The sequence below is a fragment of the Hyaena hyaena genome, unplaced genomic scaffold, assembly GCF_003009895.1.
Source record: "Hyaena hyaena isolate Hyena2069 unplaced genomic scaffold, ASM300989v1 scaffold_404, whole genome shotgun sequence".
Classification (NCBI taxonomy): domain Eukaryota; kingdom Metazoa; phylum Chordata; class Mammalia; order Carnivora; family Hyaenidae; genus Hyaena; species Hyaena hyaena.
In genome coordinates this window covers 1054353-1080906 of record NW_024081036.1, presented here as the reverse complement: position 1 = coordinate 1080906, position 26554 = coordinate 1054353, and the positions used below count along the sequence as shown (strand labels likewise).

The 26554-nt window shown below is 39.4% G+C and overlaps 1 protein-coding gene across 3 annotated transcripts in view; it reads right to left on the bottom strand.

Moving 5' to 3' along the window:
* Positions 1-26554, bottom strand: part of RTTN (rotatin) — a 163405-nt gene that overhangs the window by 31313 nt on the left and 105538 nt on the right. For all 3 annotated transcript variants that reach the window (XM_039251940.1, XM_039251941.1, XM_039251942.1), the window contains exons 34-39: positions 25066-25157; positions 15357-15447; positions 10782-10977; positions 8759-8849; positions 6197-6350; positions 2376-2513 (exon numbers count right to left, since the gene is read on the bottom strand). In XM_039251940.1, the coding sequence (XP_039107871.1) occupies positions 2376-2513; positions 6197-6350; positions 8759-8849; positions 10782-10977; positions 15357-15447; positions 25066-25157 (762 nt within the window). The remainder of the gene's footprint in view (positions 1-2375; positions 2514-6196; positions 6351-8758; positions 8850-10781; positions 10978-15356; positions 15448-25065; positions 25158-26554) is intronic.

Genomic DNA, 26554 nt, shown 5'->3' with positions numbered 1-26554 from the left:
GGTTTATAATTTTGTTATGTTTTACTTTTATATTATTTGGAACTTATAACCATAAGAATTTCCACCTAAATTTAGGCTTAAAGAAATTCTTTTTTCTTAAGTAACATAAGAAAAATGTTTTAGTGAGAGTGGCATTTCATGAGAATTATGTTCACTTAAATGATGTCTAAATATTATTTGAGTTTGAGAAACGACTGTTATAGATAACAGAAGTTACAAAGTGATCATGAGATGTTTTAAATATTTATGAGCACATGGGATGGAAACTAAAAACAAACAAAAACACCATGGCAAGGAACAGCAATGATCATTTTTATTAGTTAAGTTTCCATAAACATTGCTATTATCAAAGCTGGCTGTTTATGCAGTTGGTGTTTCTGATTAGCCCCATATTACATAAAACTGTGTATGTTTTGTAGAAAGATTTTGGATTGAATATGTCCTTGTTTTATCACCAGGAAAACAGTGTCAGGTGAACAGTGCTGAAGCAGGGGGCAGCAAACGTGTTCTGCAAAGGGCTGGTGAAGAAGTATTTTATGCTTTACACGTTGTTGGCCTTTGTCACAGCTCTTCAACGCTACCGCTACCGCTGTAGCAGGAAAGCAGCCCCAGGCGATGAGAAAGTATGACTGTGCTCCAGTAAATTCTCCTTTATCAAAGCGAGCGCGGCCCAGACCTGACCACTGGGCACAGGTCCTATGTGAGTAGGGCTTTGCTTTGTATTATGAGTGGATCGGGTGGTAAACTAACTCCCCCCAGTACAGATGTAGGAAAATCTCAATTACACAATCTCTTTCAGTTTTCATCTCTTTCAGCAAAATAATGATTTCTAAATGGATGCTATTCCTGTTAGGGTAAACTCGGAACTTCTGGTCCAAACAACTAACAATTCTGTTTCTTACTGAACATGTATTTCCCTATAAATGTTACTTCAAAACTACCACTCTGGTCACAAAATGTTATCATCCATCTAAATTTATAAGTGACCAAATGAGGAAGTAAAATATGAAGAAACACAAGTCAATTGAATTGGTGATAACTTGGAGAGTTAAAACGGAACTCCATTTTGAATATATTTAAACTATTTTTAAAAACTAACGTTATTTATAAGCATTTATGTTTTAAAAAAAGACTTCTTGCTTTAAATGAGACTGTATCAAAAAACAGACAGTAGTTATTTAAAATAATAATTTGTGGGGTGTCTGGGTGGCTCAGTCAGTTAAGCATCCGACTTCAGCTCAGGTCATGATCCCACGGTTTGTGGGTTTGAGCCCCGTGTTGGGCTTTGTGCTGACAGCTCAGAGCCTGGAGCCTGCTTCAGATTCTGTGTCTCCCTCTCTCTCTGACCCTCCCTTGCTCACGCTGTCTCTCTCTCTCTCAGAAATAAATAAAACATTAAAAATTTTTTTTTAAAAAAGAATAATTTGTTGGAGCATCTAGGTGGCTCAGTCAGTTAAGTGTCCAATTTTTTATTTCAGCTCTGGTCATGATCTCATGGTTTGTGAGATTGAGCCCTACACTGGGCTCTGTATGAAGCTTGCTTGAGATTCTCTCTGATCCTCCCCTACTTTTTCTCTCTCAGTCTCTCAAAATATAAATAAACCTTAGTAACTAATCTGTTTGGGGCATGTGGGTGATTCAGTTGGTTGAGCACCAGATTTTGGCTCAGGTCATGATCTCAAGGTTCATGAGTTCAAGCCCCACATCAGGCTGTCTGCTGTCAGTCCAGAGCCTCCTTCAGATCCTCTATCCCCTCCCCCCACTCTCTGCCCCTCCCCTACTTGAGCTCTCTCAAAAAAAAAAATAAGTAAAAAATTTTTTAAATAATTAACTAATGAATTAAAAATAATTTGTCTATGCTAGTAGGCAACAATTATATGAAAAACATCTTATAAAAATAATTATCTATAACTACACTTGTAGCATTTCTGTACTGTATGAAAATCCTTACATCTTCAGACAAGGCATTATTCTTATTATAAAGTTCCATGTTATCATGTATAGAGAATTTTAGGTGTAGATTTACCCACTTACAGTGTATATATGTCAGGAAAGAGACTGGTTTCTACCCCAACCCCTGAGAATCTATCTCACTATTTTCCAGTCATGTCACATCACACGTCTCTTCATAACACCACAGGCTTTTTCTAACTTGTTTTTGTAGTTTTTTCAACTGGGTTTCACCTTTTCAACACTGCATTTTGGAGGCTCCTCAAGAACACTGCAAATTTCTCAAAGTAAACACCTGGTTTCCCTTTCGAATGCGACGGCACGATCACCTAATTGTAGGGAATACCCACGCAGAGGCTGTAACTAAGAGCCACCTTAGTTGTGCTAGCGGAAAGACCCCCCGCCTAGTGTGCACGTCTTCTTACCGATCACCGGTGCCCAGCGCTTGGCCAGAACCGTCATCACAGCTGGGACGGAGGCAAGAGCGGCTTTCCTCAGGAGTGTGGCCAGAAGGTTAAACAACTGTGTCCACGTGTGATAAAAAGCCGATATCAACTCTGCGTCTATGATATTAATGAAAACATTTCAAGCTATTAACACAAAGAATAGAAAATACAAAGCTCACCGGATACTTCATTACACTTCAGGCAAGAGTCACGCGCCTGTCAGATGAAGACAAATGTAACTCAGCATGGGCCAGCATTTATTTCCATTAACTTTTTCACTGCTTCCTAAAGAGCTCTCTCACCTACGCTCTACATAAAGACAAATAAATACACACTCACGTATCCTCCCCTCCTTAATGCATATTCAACAACAAATCAGAAGGCATGACAAACTGAATAGCAGGCCTTAAATTCAGAACCACATACTGTGCATACTGTAAAAGCATAGCATTGTCCGCTGCTTTTATAGAGCTCAAGTTTCTCCTGTTGCCCGTGCACCTTTGTGCAGGAGTGAAAGAAGAAAGCACAGCGTACCAAGGTCATGGCAGAGAAGCCAGAGAATGTCCCTGAAGAACCAAGAGCACCGGCCCTCCGAGAAAACACGCCAGGGGACAGGGTTCTGCAGCTCTGCCTATGGCTGAGAATGCAGCAGTGTGCTCCTGTCATGAGGACAGACACTTCCCTTCTCGCCATGTGGCAAACAGAGGCTACAGAGCAGTGGCCATCTGAGGACTGTCTTCTCGGACCACACCGCTGGCGGTATCTGCCAGCTTTTGTCAAACTCCACCACCAAGCAAACAGAACTTCCTTCTCAAGGTTCTTCTGGAAATTGGGGCGCCTGGGTGGCTTAGTCGGTTAAGCGTCCGACTTTTGCTTAGGTCATGATCTCGCGGTTCGTGGGTTCGAGCCCCGTGTCGGGCTCTGTGTTGACTGCCAGCTCAGAGCCTGGAGCCTTTTTCAGAGTCTGTTTCTCCCTCTCTCTCTGACCCTCCCCTGCTCATGCTGTCTCTCTCTCCTAGAAATAAACAAAAATATTTAAAAAAAAAAAAAAAAAGGTTCTTCTGGAAATGGTATATTCCAGGCAGTTTGGACTAGAGCTGTCCGTGGCGTGTGTCTCAACCTTTTGTCATTCTCACCTGTACAGAGTCTTTTTAGACCTATGTTTTCTCTTTACCATCCCCATGAAACTTCAGTTCCACACAGTCTATATGTCTGTTTATGTACTATCAGTCTATCTGCACTTTACACATAAAAAAATAAGTATAAAGCTTACTGATTTTATTCAACATGGCCAAACAAAACATTTAAGTTGATGGGGTGCCTGGGTGGCTCAGTCGGTTAAGCGTCCAACTTCGGCTCAGGTCATGATCTCATGGTTCATGGGTTCGAGCCCCATGTTGGGATCTATGCTGACAGCTCAGAGCCTGGAGCCTGCTTCAGATTCTGTGTCTCCCTCTCTCTCTGATTCTTCCCTGCTCATGCTATCTCTTTCTCTTTCTCAAAAATAAATAAAACGTTAAAAAAAATTTTTTTAAAGCATTTAAGTTGAAAGCTAAGATTAAAAATGAAAAAGAATTCTTATTTTTATCTAGAAAAAGGAAAAGTTAAAAAAATTAAAAAACAATTAACATTTAAGTTCATAACTTCTCTTGCTAAAAACCTTTAATATAATTTACCTGTTTATATAAATTAAAAGGTATCAAATTATGTACGAAAATGAGTAAATATAAAATATATACTAAAAATATAATCAATAATTTATAAAATCATTATTTTTCCAGAAAAAAATTAATTAATTTCCTGAAAGTTATTTTTACTGAACTTCTGCTTTCTTTCAGATATTGGAAAATGACTTTTAACTTAACCAGCTATGAGATATACATTCAGGTATCACTGACTTTTTTGTTTTCAGCACTTTACAGCGTTGATGTAAGCGCCAAATCACTTACAAAATAATAAAACATATACTATTTTTATTTAATTCTCAAGCCCAAGTTACACACAAAAGTAAGAGAATCAATAAAAAATATCCACCAGTCAGCCAATGACAACCAAGACATGACAGGACTCTGGGACAATCTGCCATGTGACACGGGACATCTCTCCATGTGACACGGAACATCTCGCCATGTGACTCTGGGACATCTCTCCATGTGACATGGGACATCTCTCCACGTGACACGGGACATCTCTCCATGTGACATGGGACATCTCTCCATGTGACAGAGGACATTTCTCCACATGACTCTGGGACATCTTGCCACGTGACACAGGACATCTCACGACATGACTCTGGGACATCTCTCCATGTGACACGGGACATCTCTCCACGTGACTCTGGGACATCTCGTCATGTGACTCTGGGACATCTCTTCATGTGATTCTGGGACATCTCTTCATGTGACAGAGGACATCTCTCCATGTGACTCTGGGGACATCTCTTCATGTGACACGGGACATCTTGCCACATGACATGGGACATCTCACCACATGACTCTGGGACATCTTGCCACATGACATCTCTCCCCGTGACTCTGGGACATTCTGCCATGTGACACCGCACATCTCTCCACATGTCATGGGACATCTCGCTACATGACACGGGACATCTCTCCATGTGACTCTGGGACATCGCACCACGTGACATGGGACATCTCTCCACATGACTCTGGGACATCTCTCCACGTGACGGGACATCTTGCCACATGACATGGGACATCTTGACACATGACATGGGATATCTCACCACATGACTTTGGGATCAAGTGTTGAATCAAAAGTCCTCCAGTCACAACCATCTATACACTACAGTTTTTAGCACTGATACTGCATACTTCCTGTTCATCTTCCACGTGCTAATTATCAATGCTTCGCAAGTGATACCCAACAACACCCAACAGGAGAAATTAAATACTAAGGAATACGACTCTATTGGGTAGAACCAACTGAGCTCTAAAGGGCCCCAAACCATTGTAATTAAGATTTCCCCCACCCCTTTTGCTTCTTGGAGGGCGTTATCACCCTCATGGAGAAGCATAGTCTACCCCGATTGTAGAGATTGCACAGTCTACCCTGATTGGCTTAGTTAGGGTACCACAGTCCCTTGTAAAATTTTCAAGCGAGGAATCATTATTCCTCTGGCACTAGGATATTTTAACACTAATTGGACACTGAGGACTAGATTTGCTGGCATCCTAACATTCCACTTACCTAAAACCAAACAAATCCATAAAATTCAAAAAACTAAATAAGAATGAATTAATAGGCAAAGAGCCATCTGGCAATAGTCAAATTACCAATTACTTCATTATAAAACCTTTTAAGTAATTACCGTATTTTATTTCTAATAAAGTCCTACACTGTTTTAATTTTTCCTTCTATTAAGCACTATATCCAACTTTTCATCAGAGTTATTTTTCAATAATTTAGGACTTTATTAAAAGTTTTAATATTATACAAATAAGTTATAAGTAGGTCATTTGGCTGTACCCCTAGGTTAGAAGAATAATTAATATCTAAAGCTACTGTACTTGCTAATATTACATAAAAAACTTGCCCTCATTTAAACTGAGAGCACAGGGGACGGACCTTCATTATACTACGTACTTGCCTCAAATGGCCTCCTGGAACCACTTAAGACATCCAAACTACAAAACACATTATAAAAAAGCCTTCCGAAATATTGGCAAAGTACAACATAAAATTTAACCTTGAAGTGAGTATCTGGTGCAAAGTAAGATTTTTTTTTTTTCCTCAATATTATTTACTTCTATCCTAAACTTTAAAAAAATAAAGCTCACCTAACACATCTCTGATGCATATGGTGAGGACCCCAACGATGTTTGTGATGAGAGGTTTCAGAAGCTCTTCCGGAGTCACAAGGCCAGGATCTACCAGTAAACACGACTGCAGAAGCCGGGACAGAGACGACAGGTACTCGAGGAGAAAGGACACCTGTGTGAAAGGAGAGAGAGGAAAACAAAACGTATCAAATGAAAAGCCTAGCTCAGTGATATTTCTGTTTTCTATGCATTATAAGTCACTTTCTTTGTAATGTAAGTTAATAAAAAACTAATAAAATGTTAATCATAATTTTTAAAGATCTAAAGTGAATACATAGCAGACAGAATTATTTTCACATATATAAACACACCATTAATGACCACATTAACATTGTCAAGTATTGGTATTATTATGCCAACAAAGCAGTATTTTCAAAGCCAAATTTCAAACTCCATTGAAAGATAGCAAGCCTTTATAGTTTTTAAGTAGCTAAATGGTGGAATCAATATTCTGGAAGTAGGAAGGGGCATTCCAAAGCCTTAAAGCCTATGATTGCATAAAGAAAGAAAGATTACAAAATATTCTTCAACACATCTCCTATCAGGGAAAATGCAAGTGTGTAATGTTTCATTTCCTTATTGCTGTGAAGTCTTTTTTGATGCCTTCATCACTACTGATTGCAGTTATAACAAGTCTGACATCTGATATATAAAGTGTTACCATTAACAGACACGCCACAGGATACGCCATGGAAGGTGAGAGCCAATGAGAAACATCAGAGTGAACCACGGAACACTGAGGCCTCTTCTGAGCCCACACACTGGCCCGCTTCCTCAGCGCCTCCACTCTCAGCTCAGATCTCACCCTTGGGACGCCTCTTCTGACCACCCTGCCAAACAGCACCCTCTCTCTGCCACACACCCTTTCCTCACACTCCCTTTTCCCATACCATTTGTGTGTGGGGGGAGGGGGGGTGGAGGTTGTTTTGTTTTAAAGAGAGAGAATGCTAGAGAGAGAGAGCAGGAAAGCAAGGGGTAGAGGGCAAGAGGAGGAGAGGGAGAGAGAGAGGAAATCCCAAGCAGGCTTCACACTCAGGGCAGAGCCAGATGCAGGGCCCAATCCCAGGACCTGAGATCATGACCTGAGCTGAAATCAAGCTCCGCCGACTGAGCCACCCAGGCACCACCATACCGTTTGTCACCAGCTGAAAAAAACAGTTCACACTTTATTTATTGCTCACTGTCTCCTGCATCGAGGACAGAATTCATATGGGCAGGCGTGCGTGTTTGCTTTGTTCAGACATCTGTCCCTGGCACCTAGAACACGATCTGGCAGAGAAGAGGTTCCAGGACTTTTCTGGAATGAATGAGGAATGCTCTGTGAGGACAAACAGCCAAGCCGCACTGGGCCGACACGAGTACCGAATGAGAACCTTCCATGGGACAGGCACACACCTGATACCCAAGAGCAGGCCCCGCCCCGCCCTCGCGGAGGGCACTGCAGCCTCTGACCTCCTCACCCCCTGACCTGCTGCAGCCGCTCTGGCCTCCATGCTACCTGCTGGAGAGACCAGCCAGACCCCAGTCTCAGGGGCCGGGCAGTGTCCCACAAGACTAGCTCCCTCACTGACCTCAGGTTACACGTCCCTGCCTGAAGGCCTCCCCCACCATCCTAAGTGGAAAAGCCCTACCCTCCCAGCTGTGAGAGCACTGCCGGTCCCGTTTCAGTTGTTCCTCTCAGATGGACACGTGGATTTGCTCATGATCTGCTCTCCCAGCTTGAGAGGAAGAGTTGTTATTTCATCTGCACAGGCAGGATCCTGGTACACGGCAGGCCCTCAGTAAAGATCTGACGGACAGACAGTGGGATGGAGGAGAAGGCCTAATGCAAAGGCTCTGACCACAGTGAGACAAGTGCTTTGAAGACGATGTGTAATAAAAGGGGGTCTTATACGAGGGGCTCTGCCATGGTCAGAAACCCCAAAGACAACACCACAAAGCAAATCCTACAGCCCTTCTTAAACTGACTCAAGGTGACATTTCTCTTAGCCACACTCCACAAGGAACTGTTAAGCACACTTTATATACAGACTCTAGCTACAATCAAGAACTTAAAAACAGTAAACATCTGTAAAAAAGCAAAAATAAATGTATTTTTATTAGGTTGGGTTTTGAAAATACACAGAATTTAGTCACTATCTATTTTAACAACTTAATTTAGGTGCAAATGATAGAGATAACTTAAAATCACAGAACGGGAAGGTAGTTTTTATATAATGCCTTCTTTTTTTATATGGTGCTCAAAGATATCCAGATCTGTGAATAAACATCTACAGCTAGTTACTAATGGAATTAGGAAGAGGATCTAGATCTTTAAACCCCACTTCCCTTCTGCACTACCCAAAGATGTCTCAGATTAAAATGTTAAGCAACCTATTTCAAAGACGCTCACCACACCATGTATATCCTGAGAGACCTTCATCTCTCTCCTACGGCCAGTATATCCTTAGCAGAATTTACGTTTCTGGCACTTTAATGCACAAACAGCCATGAGGCGAGAGGGAGACGTAAGACACTTACCTGTGCCTGTGTGTGTTCAGCGGGAGGGGACAGAGGCAGTGGAGACTTGAGCTCCTGGACACATCTCTCTAGGAGGGCGGCATCCACAACACTGCAAAGAGCAGACAAGATGAGTAGTGTGCTGCGTATGAAAAATTCATCAATCAGTATTTGAAGTTTGAATATAACCTTGAATAGAATTCAAGAGAAAGGATTTTTACCGAGAACTGACGGCTGCCAGAGGGAAGGTGTGTGGGGGGTTGGGCAAAACGGGTGACAGGGACAGGAGGCACGGGTTATGGAATGAGTACGTCATGGGAGTAAGAGCCCTGGCTCAGGGAGCGCAGTGAACGACACTGTGACAGCGATGAACACTGTGACAGCGATGAACACGACAGAGGGCAGCTACGCCTGTGCCAAACACAGCATAATGCACAAACTTGTTACATAATAACTAAGGTTAACGTTGTGCGTCTACTCAAATAAAAAGAAAAGTAAAAACAAGAGAACAGGTTTTCATAAAGACAATAAATATATATAAAAAGGTATCCCATAATTATTTTAGAACACAGGAATAGATCTTATCTAATAAACAGGGAAACAAAGAATTCTGAAAAAAAATATCTAATGAAAAGCAGAATAAAATATAAAGAAGCCCTTTTAGAAGAAAAGCAGATAAGAGAAAAAACTTGGTGGTTAGTTTCCTGTTTAAAATAGGAAAAATATTTGCTAGGATATAAGTTGTGATTTACAAAGAAAAACACAAAATAATGCAAAACAAACAGGAAAAAATTTTTAAGTCCGGAATAAAGAACAGGTAAAGAATACGGTTAAGACTTTGCCATAAAAGATCCTTTAATAGCTCTGTGGCCTCAATCTCGCAATACACTCTTCTTTTCGAGAAGGAGGAGTATTCCTAAAGCTCTGTTTTGATCAATCTTGAGGCAGAAAAACATCGAAAAAGGAAAGTCAATCGACTAGCAGGTTCCTTTTCCAACTCTAGTAGGTATCACAGGGGAAAGGTGACGAATAAATGTGAACAAACTCACACCTCAGCTTAGTATGACTGGTAAACAAGTAATGACAAGTGAAGTGAAACAAGGGATACTTTTTTCTTTTTGGAGTTTTCTTAATATCCTAAAACTTTTTGGACTTTTTTTAATATCCCAAAAAGAAAAACAAAGTACTGCAATTTGGCAGAGGAGGAAGATATTTCAGACAGTGGAAGTTCTCAAGCAGAGTAACGCAAATGACCAGGTGGTCAACAGGAGGCAGGTGCACTGGCTGTAACAGTCTGGATGCGGGAAGAAAGCAAAGGGACAGTGCCTACAAAGAGAGTATCCTAGACATCATCACTTAATCCGCACACTAACCCCAATACCAGATGTTACTAATGGCACTCGGAGATTACTAGAACTTCCCCAAGACTGCAACATTAGGGAATGAACGACCAGTGATTAGACCTTACGTGGGACTGATTCAGTACCTATGGCCTTTCTCACTGTACATATAACCAATATGATAACCCAAAGGCTCTGCCAGAAACTCGTTCACATTAGCAAATGAAAGAATGAGATCATGATTTTCTAAATTTTATTAGAGAATTACCTAATAAAGTGTTTAATCCCCAATAATGAAAAAACTTCTAATGAATTTAAATAATTTTCAGCCCAGGGTCAGTATTCTGACACAACCCTACAGAGAGGAGTCCCCAAACCCCTTCACTTGTGTGTAGCACGACCAAGGGGCTGCATCGAGTGCTTGGGCGCGGAGCAAGGGGGAGGACAGGTGCGGGTTAGAGCTGCTGAAGGATAGGAAAGATCAGGACAGTGGGGGTGAGTTATTAACAGTCAACACACAACCCACACAAGTGAGTACTTTAATGATCTAAGCTGAAACCGTCAGGACAATTCTGGCAAAAGCAGAAACCTGCGGTCTAATTAGCCCAAAAGAAGACCAAGATATATTCCCAGTACCCAGAAGTCTTATACCAGGTTATGAACAGAGCTCACACCAGTCACCTCCGCTGCCCGGCCTCTCTCACCTACAGAGAAGCTCCACGAGGCGTGCTTGCCGGAAAGCGCAGGCAGTGTCCCCTGGTGCGGTGGCCAGAAGGCCGTCCAGGAGGCCGCACACGGCTGAGAGGAGAGGCGGTGTGACCACACACTGCCTAGGCAGAGGAGCAGGTGGGGATGCCTCACGAGGAAGCCGTGATGACGCGGTTTCGTGTGGACCTATCACTGAAAACAAGCATGAAAATCAGCACTGTTTTGTTTACTCTGTGTTTATGTACGACATTCACAAGCTCTGATCATCAGAGGGACATCCCTAAGAGTGCCAGAGAGAGATGGCTGGGAGACTCCCTCTGGGCCCGACGCGTCTCAACCCTAAGGTCAAGGAAGTAGACATCCAACCCTCCACGGTGTGTGTGCACATATGGACACACGGCGAGTGTGTGTGTGTATATACGTGTACACACGGTGTGTGCGTGCACACATGGACACACGGCGAGTGTGTGTATACATGTACGCGCAGTGTGCGCATGCGCACATGGACACACGGCAAGTGTGTACACGTGTATATATGTGTACACGCGGTGTGTACGTGCACACAGGGACACATGGCTAGTGTGTATATACATGTATACACGGTGTGTGTAGGTGCCTTGGGTGACTGTGTAAGAGCCAAGACCAGATGGGCAGAGCATGGTTTTGTGCCCTTGTGCCCTCAAGCACTCAGACCCTGAGGAACAAACAGATGGTCCATGACCTTCTTTCTAAAAGTCTAGGAGTGAGAAGTGCTTCAGAATTCAAAATACTTTAGATGTTAGGAAAACTGTAAGACGCATGTAGCATACATTAACCGACACCTCCAATGGGGTCTTGGGCAACACCCCATAATGAAATAACAAGCATACCACTTGTATAACCACAGGAAGCAGGATGAAGAAAGGAGGAAATAGAACCTCAAACCAGCACTGGCCAGGTTTTGCAGCAGCTGTCTTCAGGTATGGGCAAGTTTTATACCAAATGAGTTCTGAGAATATTTAAGTTTTCAGAGATTCTGGACTTTAGAACTGAAGATATGAGACTGGACCTTTCCCAGAAAACTCAGCAAGGGATTGTTAACAAGAATGCTATCTTTGCTAACCTGCATCAAGACTTTCCCTCATGACCCTCACTTTTTATTTCTTTTGTAAAGAAACATTGTATTTTGGATGAATTCAGACTTACAGAAAGTACAAGAGTAAAAGAATTCCCATATACCTTCGCCCACATCCCTACACATTAATATTTTACCACATTTTATCTACCTACATACCTATCTTATTATGAACTGTTTGTAAGTTGCAGATGTCCTCTCAGCTCTTAATTCATCTCCTAAAGAAAGACTTTGCCTTTTATGATCATAGTACAGTTAACCAGGAAATTAACACTGATGCAGTGATATTCTCTAAACTACAGACCTTCTCCAAATCCTGCATAGTGTTTCACTAATGTCCTTTACAGCTCAAGAGTTCTTGTTTGGATCTAAGTCAGGATCACACTTGGCATTTAGCTGTCATGTCTCTTTGGGTTCAAAACTGGAAGATTTCCTGACTTGCGCTGTCTTTTGGGGCTCTGACATTACACAAAGAGCACAGGCCACTTACTCTGTAGAATGTCTGATGTTTGATGGTTCCTCATGATTAGATCTTCAGAGCATCCTATCAGAAAACCATGATTTCTATCTGTGCCATTATTGGTAGTGTTAAGTTTAACGATTTGATCAACTGGTATCTACCTACCAGGTTTCGCCACTGTAAAGTTTCATTTTCCCATGTAATTACCTAATTCCTTCGGGGCAGAATTAGGACTACAGAACTTTGAGACAATGGAACATCAAGAAAGATTTGACACTTTAAACAAAATAAAATTGGGAAAATTAGATGTAGGTAATTCTACAGAAACCATTCAATTGGTTTTAAGGGAAAAATTTAAATGTTCACAAGATATGTATTACATGTTTTCAGCTTTTGTAGGTCAAGTTTACAGAAGAAAAGAATACCAATAAAGGGGAAGGGCAAAGCAGGTCAGAAATTCAAACTCATCCAATGTATTTAAATAAAACTTTTCTAGGAGCCCCTGGGTGGCTCAGTCGGTTAAGTGTCCGACTTCGGCTCAGGTCATGATCTCATGGTTCGTGGGTTCGAGCCTCGTGTCGGGCTCTGTGCTGACAGCCAGCTCAGAGCCTGGAGCCTGTTTTGGATTCTGTACCTCCCTCTCTCTCTGACCCTCCCCTACTTAGGCTGTCTCTCTCAGAAATAAATAAAACATTAAAAAATAAATAAATAAATAAAACTTTTCTATTTTATCTAGAGAAAATTATCCTACTTACTTACATAAATAGTAGTCAAGTACACTAGCATTTTTATTGATTCCTTTCACTTTCGTTTATCAAATGTAGGCTTACTGATAAGAGACCTTAAATTTTTTTTACATTTTTTTTTTTTTTTTTTACAAAAGTTTAGAAACTAAATTTAAAAGTGAAAAGTCACATGTCTGAAGTGGCCCTAATGTACATTTACAGAAAATTCTTTTCATCCCGTCCTAAATCACTTCAAGACATATTCATTCCCTGGTTAATTGAGCAGCAGCAAAACAACAAATGAAAAAACTAAGCGGCTTTACTGGTGAGTCCTGCTGGATATTCCTGCTAAGGTGACAGAAGTAGCATTATCACCAGAAATGAAAAAAAATTTAAAAATAAATCACATTTTGCGGTGCCTGGGTGGCTTAGTCGGTTAAGCGTCCGACTTTCGCTTAGGTCATGATCTCGCGGTTCGTGGGTTCGGGCCCCGCGTTGGGCTCTGTGCTGACTGCCAGCTCAGAGCCTGGAGACTGTTTCAGTCTGTGACTCCCTCTCTCTCTGACCCTCCCCTGCTCACGCTGTCTCTCTCTGTCTCTCTCTCCTAGAAATAAATAAAACATTTAAAAAAAAAAAAGATTTCCCTGAACAATCATGTCATTATCTTTAACCACTGAGAAAGTATTGCTTATGTAATGCCAAATGATATAAACTTAGTATTGCAAATTNCGCGGTTCGTGGGTTCGGGCCCCGCGTTGGGCTCTGTGCTGACTGCCAGCTCAGAGCCTGGAGACTGTTTCAGTCTGTGACTCCCTCTCTCTCTGACCCTCCCCTGCTCACGCTGTCTCTCTCTCTCCTAGAAATAAATAAAAACATAAAAAAAAAAAATCACATTTTATCTTTATCTTAACACTACTTTCAGGAGATGGGATTCAGGACAACATCTTACAACACAACATACCTACTCTAGGCTATTTTGGGGTGATGAAAATGTCCTAAAATTGATTGTGGTGATGCTTGCACAACTCTGTGAATATACTAAAAACCAATAAATTCTACACTTACTAAATGGGTGAGTGTATGATTATTTGAATTATTCTCAAATTTCATTTCATGCTGTGAGTTCCTAACAATTTAAAAAATGTGAGTTTGCTCCTTTTATTCTTAAGATCAAATGAGTACTTTCTACAATTAGATACTTTTTTATATTGTTAACATAATTATTAAAAAACAAAATGGGACATTGTTTAGGAAGTCAGGGAACACACAGTATAACAAAAATTCTGAGTCAAGTCTTAATTAAGCAATTATTTCTCAAGTTTTCTAAAGCCTTTTCCCTGTGGATGCTTATACTTCAGTGTGTAAAGTACCTTCTTTTTAGGTAGGATATTCCTAACAGGTGAAGAATTTAATGCTACAATAAAGGCATGTACATTCTCCAGAATAAACAAAAGCTAAGCTATAATCTCCCAAATATACAAAGTTTATAAAGCATAATAGAGTTGGAAGCAGTCCCTAATACAAAGAAGAGAATTTATATATTGCCATTAATAAAAATAAGTCCCAGGCTACTCATCAAGCATTTCTAATAGACTCAACATGTGTGCTTTAATGTGGAAGCACACCCTTTGAAAATACTTATGACCAGATTCTCTCCACTTGCAAGTGGACTACTGGGGTAAATTGAGGTGTTTTCCCTAAAGAGGGAGACAAACGAAGTTAACTAATATTTGTGAATTCCCAAATTCAACCCTGAAATACCTGTGCCTAACTAATAAGGAACCATATGGCAATCAGACTATTTGATGACTAAATTAGTGTTAAGGGTATTTGTTTTGTTAATTTCAGATCTATTTATTCTACCATGTTCTGAGCCATTTCATTTTGTTCTTATCTAGACATTGTGTTCTGTGACATTAATTAATTTTGTTCTTTTATTTAAAATTTTTTTTTTTTAATTTTAAACTTGATTCACTTTGTAAAAAGAGAGAGCATGAGCAGGGGAGGGGCAGAGAGAGAAAGAGAGACAGATAGACAGACAGACAGGATCCGAAGCAGCTCCAGGCTCCAAGTTCTGAGCCATCAGCACAGAACCTGATGCTGGGCTCGAACTCACAGACCATAAGATCATGACTTGAGCCAGAGTCAGATGCTTAACTGACTGGGCCACCCAGGTGCTCCTAATTTTGTTTTTATGTAGACATCTGCTTTCAAAATATCTGGACTAACTTGTCATTTTTCTTGAAAGTAGAATGTCTTCCTAAAAGGGTACCTTGAGCCACAAACTGGTCGTGTGAGGCTTCAGGGACAGGCACTGCCGAAGGCCCAAACAGCACAGGTTCACTTCCCAACGAGGACGCCACCTATAGTGCAGCAAAGAGAAGGATTTTACTCTAACACTCACGCATTAATGTTACCACATGGGAAGTGAAACAGAACCAAGTATGGACATAAAATATCCTGAAATGAGAAGGTTTATACCAAAACTGTACTAAATATAATTGGAAAACATTTCATATTTTGAGAGTCGTAGGTTTTTTGAATGGCACTTTCTATTGCTTTTAGGACCTGGCTGGAATTTATGTAAATCAGTAACTCAAATGAGCAGAGTTCTGATGTGAAGCCCATTTAGGATTTTGAGGTCTGGATAAGGCCTACTTCCTCTTATCACCCAAATGTTAAAAGGCTAAACCATACTCCTTTCCTTAACTTTTGCATAATTCATTGTGTCCTTGAGATATTCTGTTCTCCTTGATTCATAATAAAAGGGATTTTTTTTTACAAGTTTCAAATGGCACACACAAATTTTAATAGTGCCTATGAAAAAACCAGCAGAAATACTAAAAGATTCTTCTCTATCTTTCCCCATTTCACAAAAGAACTGTTTTAGGCAGTATGTAGACACTGTGTTTCAGGATACATAATATTTTTTTATTTTTTTAAGTCTATTTATTTTGAGAGAGAGAGAGAGAGAAAGTGCATGAGAGCATGCACGTGAGTGGAAAAGGAGCAGAGAACAAGAGAGAGAGAGGAGAGAGGGAGAGACGGAGAGAGAGAGAATCCCAAGCAGGCTCTGGAGCCCCATAGCCTGATGTGGGGCTTAAACTCATGAACCATGAAATCATGACCTGAGCCAAAATCAAGAGTTGGATGTTCAACTGATTGACTGAGCTACCCAGGCACCCAGAATACAGTATTTTTTAAAACATTAAACATAACATAAATTGTGTAGAAGACAAACACAATTTCATCTACAGGTTTACAGACGAGCAGACTGTGTGGCCTCCTAGAACTGAAAAAGCTCAAACTGATGTATTTGGCACCTTCTATGTGAAAAATATCTTACCTGGAGAGGTCAGATTATCCTTTTTCTTACCACCAATGTATCTTCTCTGAGATGGTGTGACCTTCGCACACCTGGATAAGCCCCAGGTCAGTGCATATGTGCAGTAGGCATGTCAGGAGAATGTCAACAGATCTTATGAATCAACCTCGCCTCAAACTCAGATCCCACACGCCTGAGTACTTGTATACTGACTGCATATCTAACTTTGCATGTTAGTTATGCAGTCAGTATGCAAGTACTCAGACTTCCATGATAGAGTCAAAGCAAAAACCAAAGTTGTTTTTTTTTTAAGTTTATGTATTTTGAGAGAGCAAGTAGGAGAGGGGCAGAGAGAGAGGGAAATAGAGAGAATCCCAAGCAGGCTCCACACGGAAAGCACAGAGCCTGACGCAGGGCTTGAACCCATGAACCACGAGATCATGACCTGAGCTGAGATCAAGAATTGGACGTTTAACCGACTAAGCCACCCAGGCACCCCCTGACCCAAGGTTTTTTATTTTAATAATAAAATATACCAGGGTTACTTTAATAAAAAAAATTTAATAACAGAAATAAACCAAGATTATTCTTATTTTCAGTTTCTGTTAGTAAAGAGAGGATAAATTTGAAGAAAATGATTGATGGAACTTCTATACAGTTTTTAAAATCCCCCTTTCAACTTAAGACTTCAATCATCACTCCTCACTTCAAGTATGACATTACAATAACACCAGAGAGCTACAGCCAATAAATGTAAGCCAAGCATATAAAGTCATCTAAAAGAGAAATCCAGACAAATTTCAGTCTAAATAAATCACTCATATATGATCATGTATTAAATATCTTATTTTATGTAATATTAGATACAGATAAGAGGAAAACACCTAAAATGTATTTTTCTAAAAATGGTATTTACCTACAACAGGCTCTAGGAAATGTGCAAAAAAAAAAAAAAAAATCCTGCCAACAAACATCCAAAATAACTTTTACAGCCTGTGAAGACAACGTCCTGATGGACACCATGTCACAGAGCACAGGACACAGCCCGTGGGGACGATGGTCCTGAACGGAGACCGTGTCACAGAGCGCAGGACACAGCCCGTGGGGACAACAATCATAACTGAGACTATGTCACAGAGCGCAGGACACAGCCCGTGGGGACAACAATCATAGCTGAGACCGTGTCACAGAGCGCAGGACACAGCCCGTGGGGACAACAATCATACCTGAGACCGTGTCACAGAGCGCAGGACACAGCCCGTGGGGACATCATACCTGAGACCATGTCACAGAGCGCAGGAGCTAATCCTAGACGGTACCCACCACAAGCTCCTTTGTTTATATGATACGATTTAAGAGGACAAGGCTGCTCGAATCCTTTATCTTTTCAATTCACATCCTTCCAGCTGACACTCAAGCAGCCCTTGCTACAGATGAAAACAGAAGGAGCACTCGGTGCAGGAAAAGGAGGTTTCTAAGGGCCCATGAGATAGCTGGCTTGTGACCAAAGGTCAGACATTAATAAAAGTTGTGATTTTCCTCAGTTCAGTCCAAGGAAGTGATCTACGAATTTAGAAAATATGAGTTTAGAAAGCACCTCCCTCATAGCTGTATCATAACTCACCCTGTACGGCTGAGAAGACGCGAGGACTTCTTTACATAGTAATAAAGTGTGCTTTAACACTGGATTGTGGGCGATTTTATTTTCTACTAACATCTATATTTTTTAAATTTGCTATATTAGCACATTACTATTTTAACAAGTAAGGACAAAAAGGTATTAAACTGAATTGCTCTGCTTCTATACTCAAATCCTTGCCAGTCTGAAAATAGTCTCCAATGGATGCTTATTTGATCATACGTAATAATATGTAAATACCTTACTTGTTATCTTGAAAAGTAACAACCAATTTTAAAATTCAAGTATTAGCTTCTGGAAGGTGGAGTAGATTCACATGAGCCCATAATGCTACAGGTAGAAAAGGCCTCATCTAGTCCAGGTCCTCATTTAGAGATAAAGACCACAAGCAAGGGCCCAAGGCCACACTCTAATTAGGATTCTCAGTTGAGGACTATATCCATGACATCACAAATACATTCAAGTCAGAAGAAGCCCTCAGACCAACCTCCAAAATGCTGGCCAATCTTGTTTGAGAGGAAACACTTCTTTCTCGCCACTCCTGTTTCCATGGAGGAGGGAGGAGGGATGGGCTTACTTTTCTGGCAAACTGAGCAGGCTTAGCCACTCCGTGCCCCCACAGCAGGGAACTCACATTCTCATTTGCTCTCTACCCCTTCGTAGCCAGAAAGCCCCAAGTGGGAGTCCAGGGCTGTCCTTATAACACTAAGTCTGTTTAATTCTACTGTCACTTGCTCTGTTCATTAAAATGGCTTCGGTACAAAATCACAATCCAGACATTTTCCTCTTTCTCGTCTGCCACAGGACACATCCTGAGATTTTCAATTTACATTCCCTTGATAAGACAAATAAAACTGGGTTTTCCTTGAATTGAAGTATATATACTTCAAGCTTTATCACCTTACTGGTATTATACGGGGCAATAATAGCCTGTTAGTGCAGATAAATTGGTGTTACTCAAAGCCACTGTCCTAAAACAGAATCAAATTTTTCTTATAAAAACTAAAGATAATAGCCTTTTCTTCAATGTGTTTAGAAACAGATTTGATAGCTAAAGAAGTTTTCTAAATCATGCCTCATTGTAAAATAGGCAGTTAGAATTTTAAGAGTCTCTTTCAAGTAGCAGAAAATAGCAAAGTCATTTACCATATCAAAGTAGAATTTGGGTTTTTTAAAAAAAAACACAATTTCTGTCATATAAACAAAATGTATCAATCGTTGAAACTGTTTTCTTTGTATTCTGCCTTTCAGAAATGAAAGAGTTCACTGGATACTTCAAAGTTTTTTGAAAGCTACTTTAGGACTTGAATATTTTATTTGCCAAGTGATTTTATAATACTTTCCATCTTCTTTCATCAAATGTAGTATTGGTGTTTAAATAAGTTATTTGATTTTTAAAAAATGAAAAGAGAACAAAGGAAGAAAATGAGGATTTGGGAGATGAAAAACTCAGGGCACAAATCTACTCACATTTTTCAAATGTGGCAAAATATAAAGAATGAAAGGTTCCTAAGGAACACTAGACTTCATGTGTTCACTTTTATAAGTGATACCTTCCTCCTTACGCGCGAGAGCAGGACCGCTGTGGCATGTTTCACAGTTTGTAATCATTAATTCGAAACAAATTATAACCAGAAGTTTAAATCGCTCTGACTACATAGATCCGTGATTCAAATGGAACGTGTACAACATAAAAAAAGAAAGCTCAGAAAAATACCCCTGAAGGAGTGAGCATAAGAGGATGTAAGATTCCTCTCTGTGTAACTAGAAGAGCACTCACACGCAGAGACTTAGCCCCAGGACCTAGGCCCTACGCCCACGCCTACGCCCCACTGTATATCATTCAAGAGAACAAGTTTCCTAGAGCTTGTCATATTCTACTCTCCATTAGCTTTGTGACCCTACGCCAAATACTCAATTCTCGAAGACACTCCTGCTTCACTCATGAAAGGGTACCGCTCTCAAATGGTGTAGATTTAACACCTTCTAATGGTGTACATTTAACACCGTTTGTAGCACCTCGGCAAACAGCAAACTGGAGAGCATTGTTTCTGAGCTCTACAGGCCAACAGCTGACTCTCCACTTACATCAAATCTTATTATAATAATCAGTTTTACCAAAATTAAAGTATATTTTAGTACAAATATAAAATAAGACTCTAACCTATTTTACTTATTTCAGTTACAGTTATCTGCTTTAAAAAATTGTTGAAATCTATCTCAAAATGTTTTTGCGAATTTCTTTAAATATTTGCACTTGATCTTAATGACTATACCTCTATAGTAACTTAGTTTGGATAACTTCAAACATACCAAAGTGAATACAAAATACAGAAAAAGACATAAAATATTATTTGCTCTTTCTAATGATTTTTTTAAGAATAGTTATTTATAAGCTAGTACACACTAGGCACACATAATGGAATATTATATTTTTCACCAGCCACTGTATTCATGCTAATGTCACATACAAAATATTCACAGTAGGAACAACTAATATGGAGGGATTTGTTTTTTAACGATCAATATCTAAGTTTTTTTTAAAGAATCAATATTAAATTTTTATACCAAAAAACAAACTTGTTCATTTTCATTATATTACAGCCCAGTGGCCTGTATTACCAATACTTGAGGAACTAGAATCTCACTTATATTTTCTAACTAAACTATATGGGTTCTTAGATCCTCAGGTGGTTGAATTTATTTAAACAAAGTATATCATTCTCTTTCTCTCTACAATCACGCACACTGCAGTTTCCCCAGGTTTTCCTGGGGTCACCACACTGGAGGTGTGCCCTTACTCTATCGCTATTCCTACATCAAAACTATTTTTCTTCTAAAAGGCCTCTTTGATTCATCTCTGTTTTAACTGTCCTTAGTCTACTCTTCATTCTATAAAAAAAAAACAAACAAACCTGTAACTGCATCACACAAACGCCAATACATATCTCTCTAATGTTAACTGTAATGTTTCATGCATTTTACTCAGCTGAAAGAGCTTTGTAGTTATTATATCTTACTTCTTCAATCCAAAAACAGATTTTCCTCTCCTAGCTAACCCCTATCTGGTGATTAAACTTTGGCCCTTGTCCCACATCCAATCAAACCATGCATCTGCTGGGGATCTAATGCTTTCAGTACGACACAACGTGGCTTGTGGTTTTCTCAGTACGCTTCATGTTCTCAACTAGACTTTCAACCCCTGTACCTGGGTACTGAATCTTAAGACATAGTTGAATATCGTCTCAGCTCCCTGCAAATGTGTGTATACATCTAAAAGAGACTAATGGAGGACCGTGGGGGAGGAGAAGGGGGAAAATGGTGAGGGAGAGGGAGGGAGGCAAACCATGAGAGACTCTTGAGTGCCGAGAACAAACTGAGGGCTGATGAGGGTGAGGGGGGGAGGGGAACGGGGGTGATGGGCATGGAGGAGGGCACTTGTGGGGATGAGCACTGAGTATTATATGGAAACCAACTTGACCATAAACTATTTAAAAATTAAAAAAAGAGACTAATCCTTTAAAGCCCATTTCAACTGCCACTTCTTATACAGAATCACTTTGTATTTCAGCAATCCCTCTAACATAACCTCACTGGCACCCTGACTACAACATCTATTACGGCACCGAGCACATGTGGCTTTGTTCTGAGGAGTATAACATCACGGCCAACAACCTGGGCTCTAGAGCTATACATACTTCTGGATTCAAATAATTCTGTCAGTTACCAGCATTGGAACCTTGAACAAGACGCTTATTCATTGTATGCCTTAATCTCTCCTTTTGTAAAATAGCAATTGTAAGAATGACCTTCAATACTTTTAAATGCTGGTTTATTATTTTTGAAAGACAGGGATAGAGAGTGAGTGGGGGAAAGGGCAGAGAGAGAGAGAGGGAGACAGATCCCAAGCAGGCTCTGCATGCTGTCAGCTCAGAGCCTGATGCAGGGCTCGAACCCACTAACTGTGAGATCATGACCTGAGCTGAAACCAATAGTCAGACACAACTGACTAAACCACCCAGGAGCCCCGACTTTCAATATTTTTAAAACTATGAAGACCCATGAGTAAAATTTCTCTTTAAATGTTTAAATAAACTTAGACTAAACTAAAATCAATCTTACTTAAACTGGTGCTCCCAAAAGTCTGGAAGAATCACATATTTCACAAAGAAAAGCTCAAAAGGAAAGAAATCACATCTCCTTCATTTTGACAACTGAGAAAACAGATTTTTAAAAATACAGACATAATTCTGCCCAAAAGCAGTAGAAAAGACCACATTTTGGTCCTAAGACTGTTGCTGCACACGGCTGTTTCCTAGGTATAAATACCCACTGAATACGGGTATTTCTAAGAAGTGACACTGTGATTTCAGGAGCACAACCAATGCCTGACCCTCCAACCTGAGGGGGGAGACACTGAGCTGGATGGAAGCCATCTCCGAAGAGGCACTCACTTCCAAGGGCAATGCCCCCAAGGTGACAATGACACTCCTTATCGATCTATGATTTACAAACATACATGTCCCAATCCATACAAAGTTTGCCAAACAACTAATATTCATTAGATGATACCATCAAGGTCCTTAACGTGGCATTAGCTGCACAGAATGGATAATGACCCAGCAACAGCACACAAAATGATATGACCCAAATCAAAAGACAGTGCTTTCCTCAGAAAGACAAAGTGAAAACACCAACCAATAAACAAATTGCATCTTTTGTTATATCTAGGAAACAGACAAAATAATGATATGAATAACCAGATACAGTTATTGGCAAGACTTAAATCCCCTGAACTGATACGCCTCACCATATTCTTATACTTGAGAAAGTATTAGTTGGTCTGGGTATGACAGCTTAGGTTTAAAGTAATACTGGCATAGTGAATAAACTCCCTAGATTTTTTTTTTCCTGTTGGAACAAAGACATAGTATCTCTGGCGTGGCAAGAGAAACATGACAAGTAGCAGAATTGGGGTAATGAGACTACTTCTGTGAGTAAAAGTCACCAATACCAAAGCTCTTCTATTTGGAATCCAAAAGAAGAAAAAAAGAGTTAACTGTAAAAACTCCAACAGATAATTAACTTTTGAGAAACTATACAATATGTCTTACATAAAACTATAATAAGAATTCTTTAAAAAAAAACAGATTTCATTGGTATTTTTTCTAAAAGAATATGTAACAAGCAAGTTAAAGACAATTTTATGTTACTAGAGATGCTTCTATTTAAGAAATGATTGCAATAAATGTATTTCCAAAAATTTTCTCAGGAAATCTAGTATCCTGATCTATAAGATTTGTTATTATTAAAATATTTAGTATACATTATACACACATATTTTTATTACATATTTTATTTATTACCATATATTATTACTGTCTCACAAGATAGAGAAATGTGAAAGTCCTTAAATCCTCTTGCATTGTATAAATACAACTTCTCAGAGTTAATGAGAGCAATTACTATTTATTGAGTACTTACTATAAGCAAAGAACTGAACAATGTACAAATTTCCGATAGCCCTTTTAATAAACACAGTGACCTAGGAATTACTTTTAAGCACACATTAATGCTGTCCTTCTGTGAACTAAATAACTAATCAATACAGCTCCTTTTTCCATTTAATCATATTATTTCCCTTGCTGAGATAAAAACACATACTATTTCTAGCATGGAAAGGAAAGCATGACATCTAGTGGAACTGGGGTAATTACTCCACTTTTCCAAATAAAGATTGAGCTCAGCAGGAACCACAAACTCTTCTGGGTTCTGGATGGAGGGGCAAAGATGACTCCTAAAACTATAGCAAAAAGTAGCAACACTGGGAAACTATGGGAGGTGGGTCTCATTTTGAGATGAACTTTATTATTGCCTGGTAATTGCTTATTATCCTCATATTATTTTTGCTCACGCAAGCAGGAAAGTCAAGGTTTTGCCTTCCGAATAGGGTTTATGCCACAGTAATTGTTCCAAAAATACTTTATGATTTAATATAACATTTTCCACTTGACAATACATGGTTTTGTATGCTTCTAAACAAGTGAAACATAGTTTCAACCATATTAGGAATACTTAGTGTGTCTCAAACTTTTTAGAACAAAGCAACTTACGAATGAAAAGAAAAAAGAAGGCAAGAAGGCATAAATTTCAGGTATTTCAGATAATCAAAACAAGCTTCTAGCAGGTATTTAGAAATTTGTTTAAAATCTCCAGTACGAGGGTGTGTGGGTGGCTCAGTAGGTTAAGCATCCAACTCTCGATTTAGACTCAAAGTCACGATCTTGCAGTTTAATGATCAAAATCTGCATCAGGCTCTGCACTGACAGCATGGAACCTGTTTGGGATTCTCTCTCTCCCTTTCACTCTGCCCCTTCCCCACTCGCACACAGATGTGCCCCCCGCCCCCATAAACATTTAAAAATAATAAAAAATAAAATAAAATAAAATCTCTAGTACCAAACTAGAATCATTTGAATGGGTCCACTTTCTCCAAATTGCTTTGCCCTTAAGCAAAACTGCAGAGTAATCAAGCTTTATGATTATATAGGATCTATTATATTACTATTGATAAACACCTAAACTTTTATACTCTTGGTTCTTTTAAATAAGGTATAAAAAAGGTTGTAAACTCATCTAAAATGACATTCAGTGCAGCTATATGAGTGCATCAGACCCTAACTCTGCATAGACAGCAGTTCAAGTAAATCACAGCTTACCCTGTCCATCCACTATGTAAATTCAAACTTCCAGAGATTCAAAATGAAGCACTAATGCATTCTTGCAGGGCATGGGGGGCTCAGTCAGTTGGGCATCTGACTCTTGATTTCAGCTCAGGCCATAACCTCATGGTTCATGGAATCAAGCCCCACATTAGGCTCTGTGCTGACTGCATGGAGCCTACTTGGGATTTTCTCCCTCTCCCTTACCCTCACTTTTTGGCCCTCCCCCCCTGCTCAAAAATAAATAAAGATTAAAAAAAATAGTTTGAAGCACTAATGCATTCTTTCAAAGTACCATTGTTTCCACGGTGGAGAGAGAACTTGGATCTTGAGCTTGACTGGACAACCTAGATGGAGCTCTCCAAAACTTGAATGAATCATCTACACCTGGAACAAGAAAACTGTCAACATGAATACAGTCTCCTCCTTACTGGAGCAATTAACAGAAAGAATACTTGTTGCAGGAAGCCAATCAAGAACCAAGAAAAAGAGTTTGCTTAAGTTTTGTTATTCTTAATTTATATCAAAACCTTGTTTCATGGAAATTTTACTGACCATTAGTGGACTTTGCTTAGCTTAATCTAATACAATTTAGCAAGAGCACCAGCTCCTAAACTTTAATGTGCCTAAGAATCCTAAAGAGCTACTATTACAGTAATTTCCTATTGCCAGAGATTCCATCCCCCCAGTTCGGGGTGGGAGCCCTAATTCTGCACATCTAACAAGTTCACAAAAGACCATCATGACATTGGTTCAAGGACCAAGCTTTGAGAAACAGTGATCCAGAGAAATCCAAACAATGAAACGTGTCACTTTCCGAATAGGGACATTTATTTAAAATGTTCAAAAACTTCATTAAATATCATTTTCCTCGTAATTTCTCCAGGAATTGAGCAGAAAAGCGAACTAGAAATTCAGACTTAAGTATCTGGGGGTAAAGGAACTATTTCTGAAATTCACTCTTAAAGAGCTCAGAAAAAAATTATATCTATACATGTATACATGCATATAACTAAATAGATTTTATTTACACACACATACGCATATATATACACTTGGCATAGGGGAACAGAGATAGCAAAATGTTAATATTTGGGAATGCTTGTACGATTCTTGCATCTTTTCTGTAAATGTGAAATTATGTCAAGGTTTTCAACAATTACCATTACAAATTAATTTTAACTTACAACTTACTTAAAAAATCATTAAATAATTTACTATTATGAGAGAAAATTATGTACATGTGCTAAGATCTTAGGAAATCCAAAAGAATCTACAAATAGAGATAAAAAGGTTTCAGTAAGATATTTTGATAAATGAGTACCAAACCAAAACAAGTAATTTTTTGATATATTAGCAAAACAAGTAAGAAAATTTAGTAGGAAAAGGTCTGATTGCCTAGGAAGAACCACCTTCCAAAAAGTTTAAAACATCTAACAGAGAAAAAAACCTGTAAAGCTTTACTGAAGGGCATGAAATAACTTATAAAACATTAATAAGATATCAAAAATGGTTTCCATGAAGAATTTATGACATAGGAAAATGCTTACGCAATGTCTAGTGAAAGGAGGGGACACAAAAATGTACATAAGATATGAACACAATCATGTAAAACAAACAAAAGCTAGAGGGAGAGAGAAGACTAGAAGAAAATATACCCTAATGTTAACAAAGGTAATCTTTGCACAGTGGGACCAGAGGTCAATGTGTACTCTTATTTTTCACATATTTTCAATATTATTTTTGAAACACATAGTTTTTCAACAGTTCTTAAAAAGGTAGCT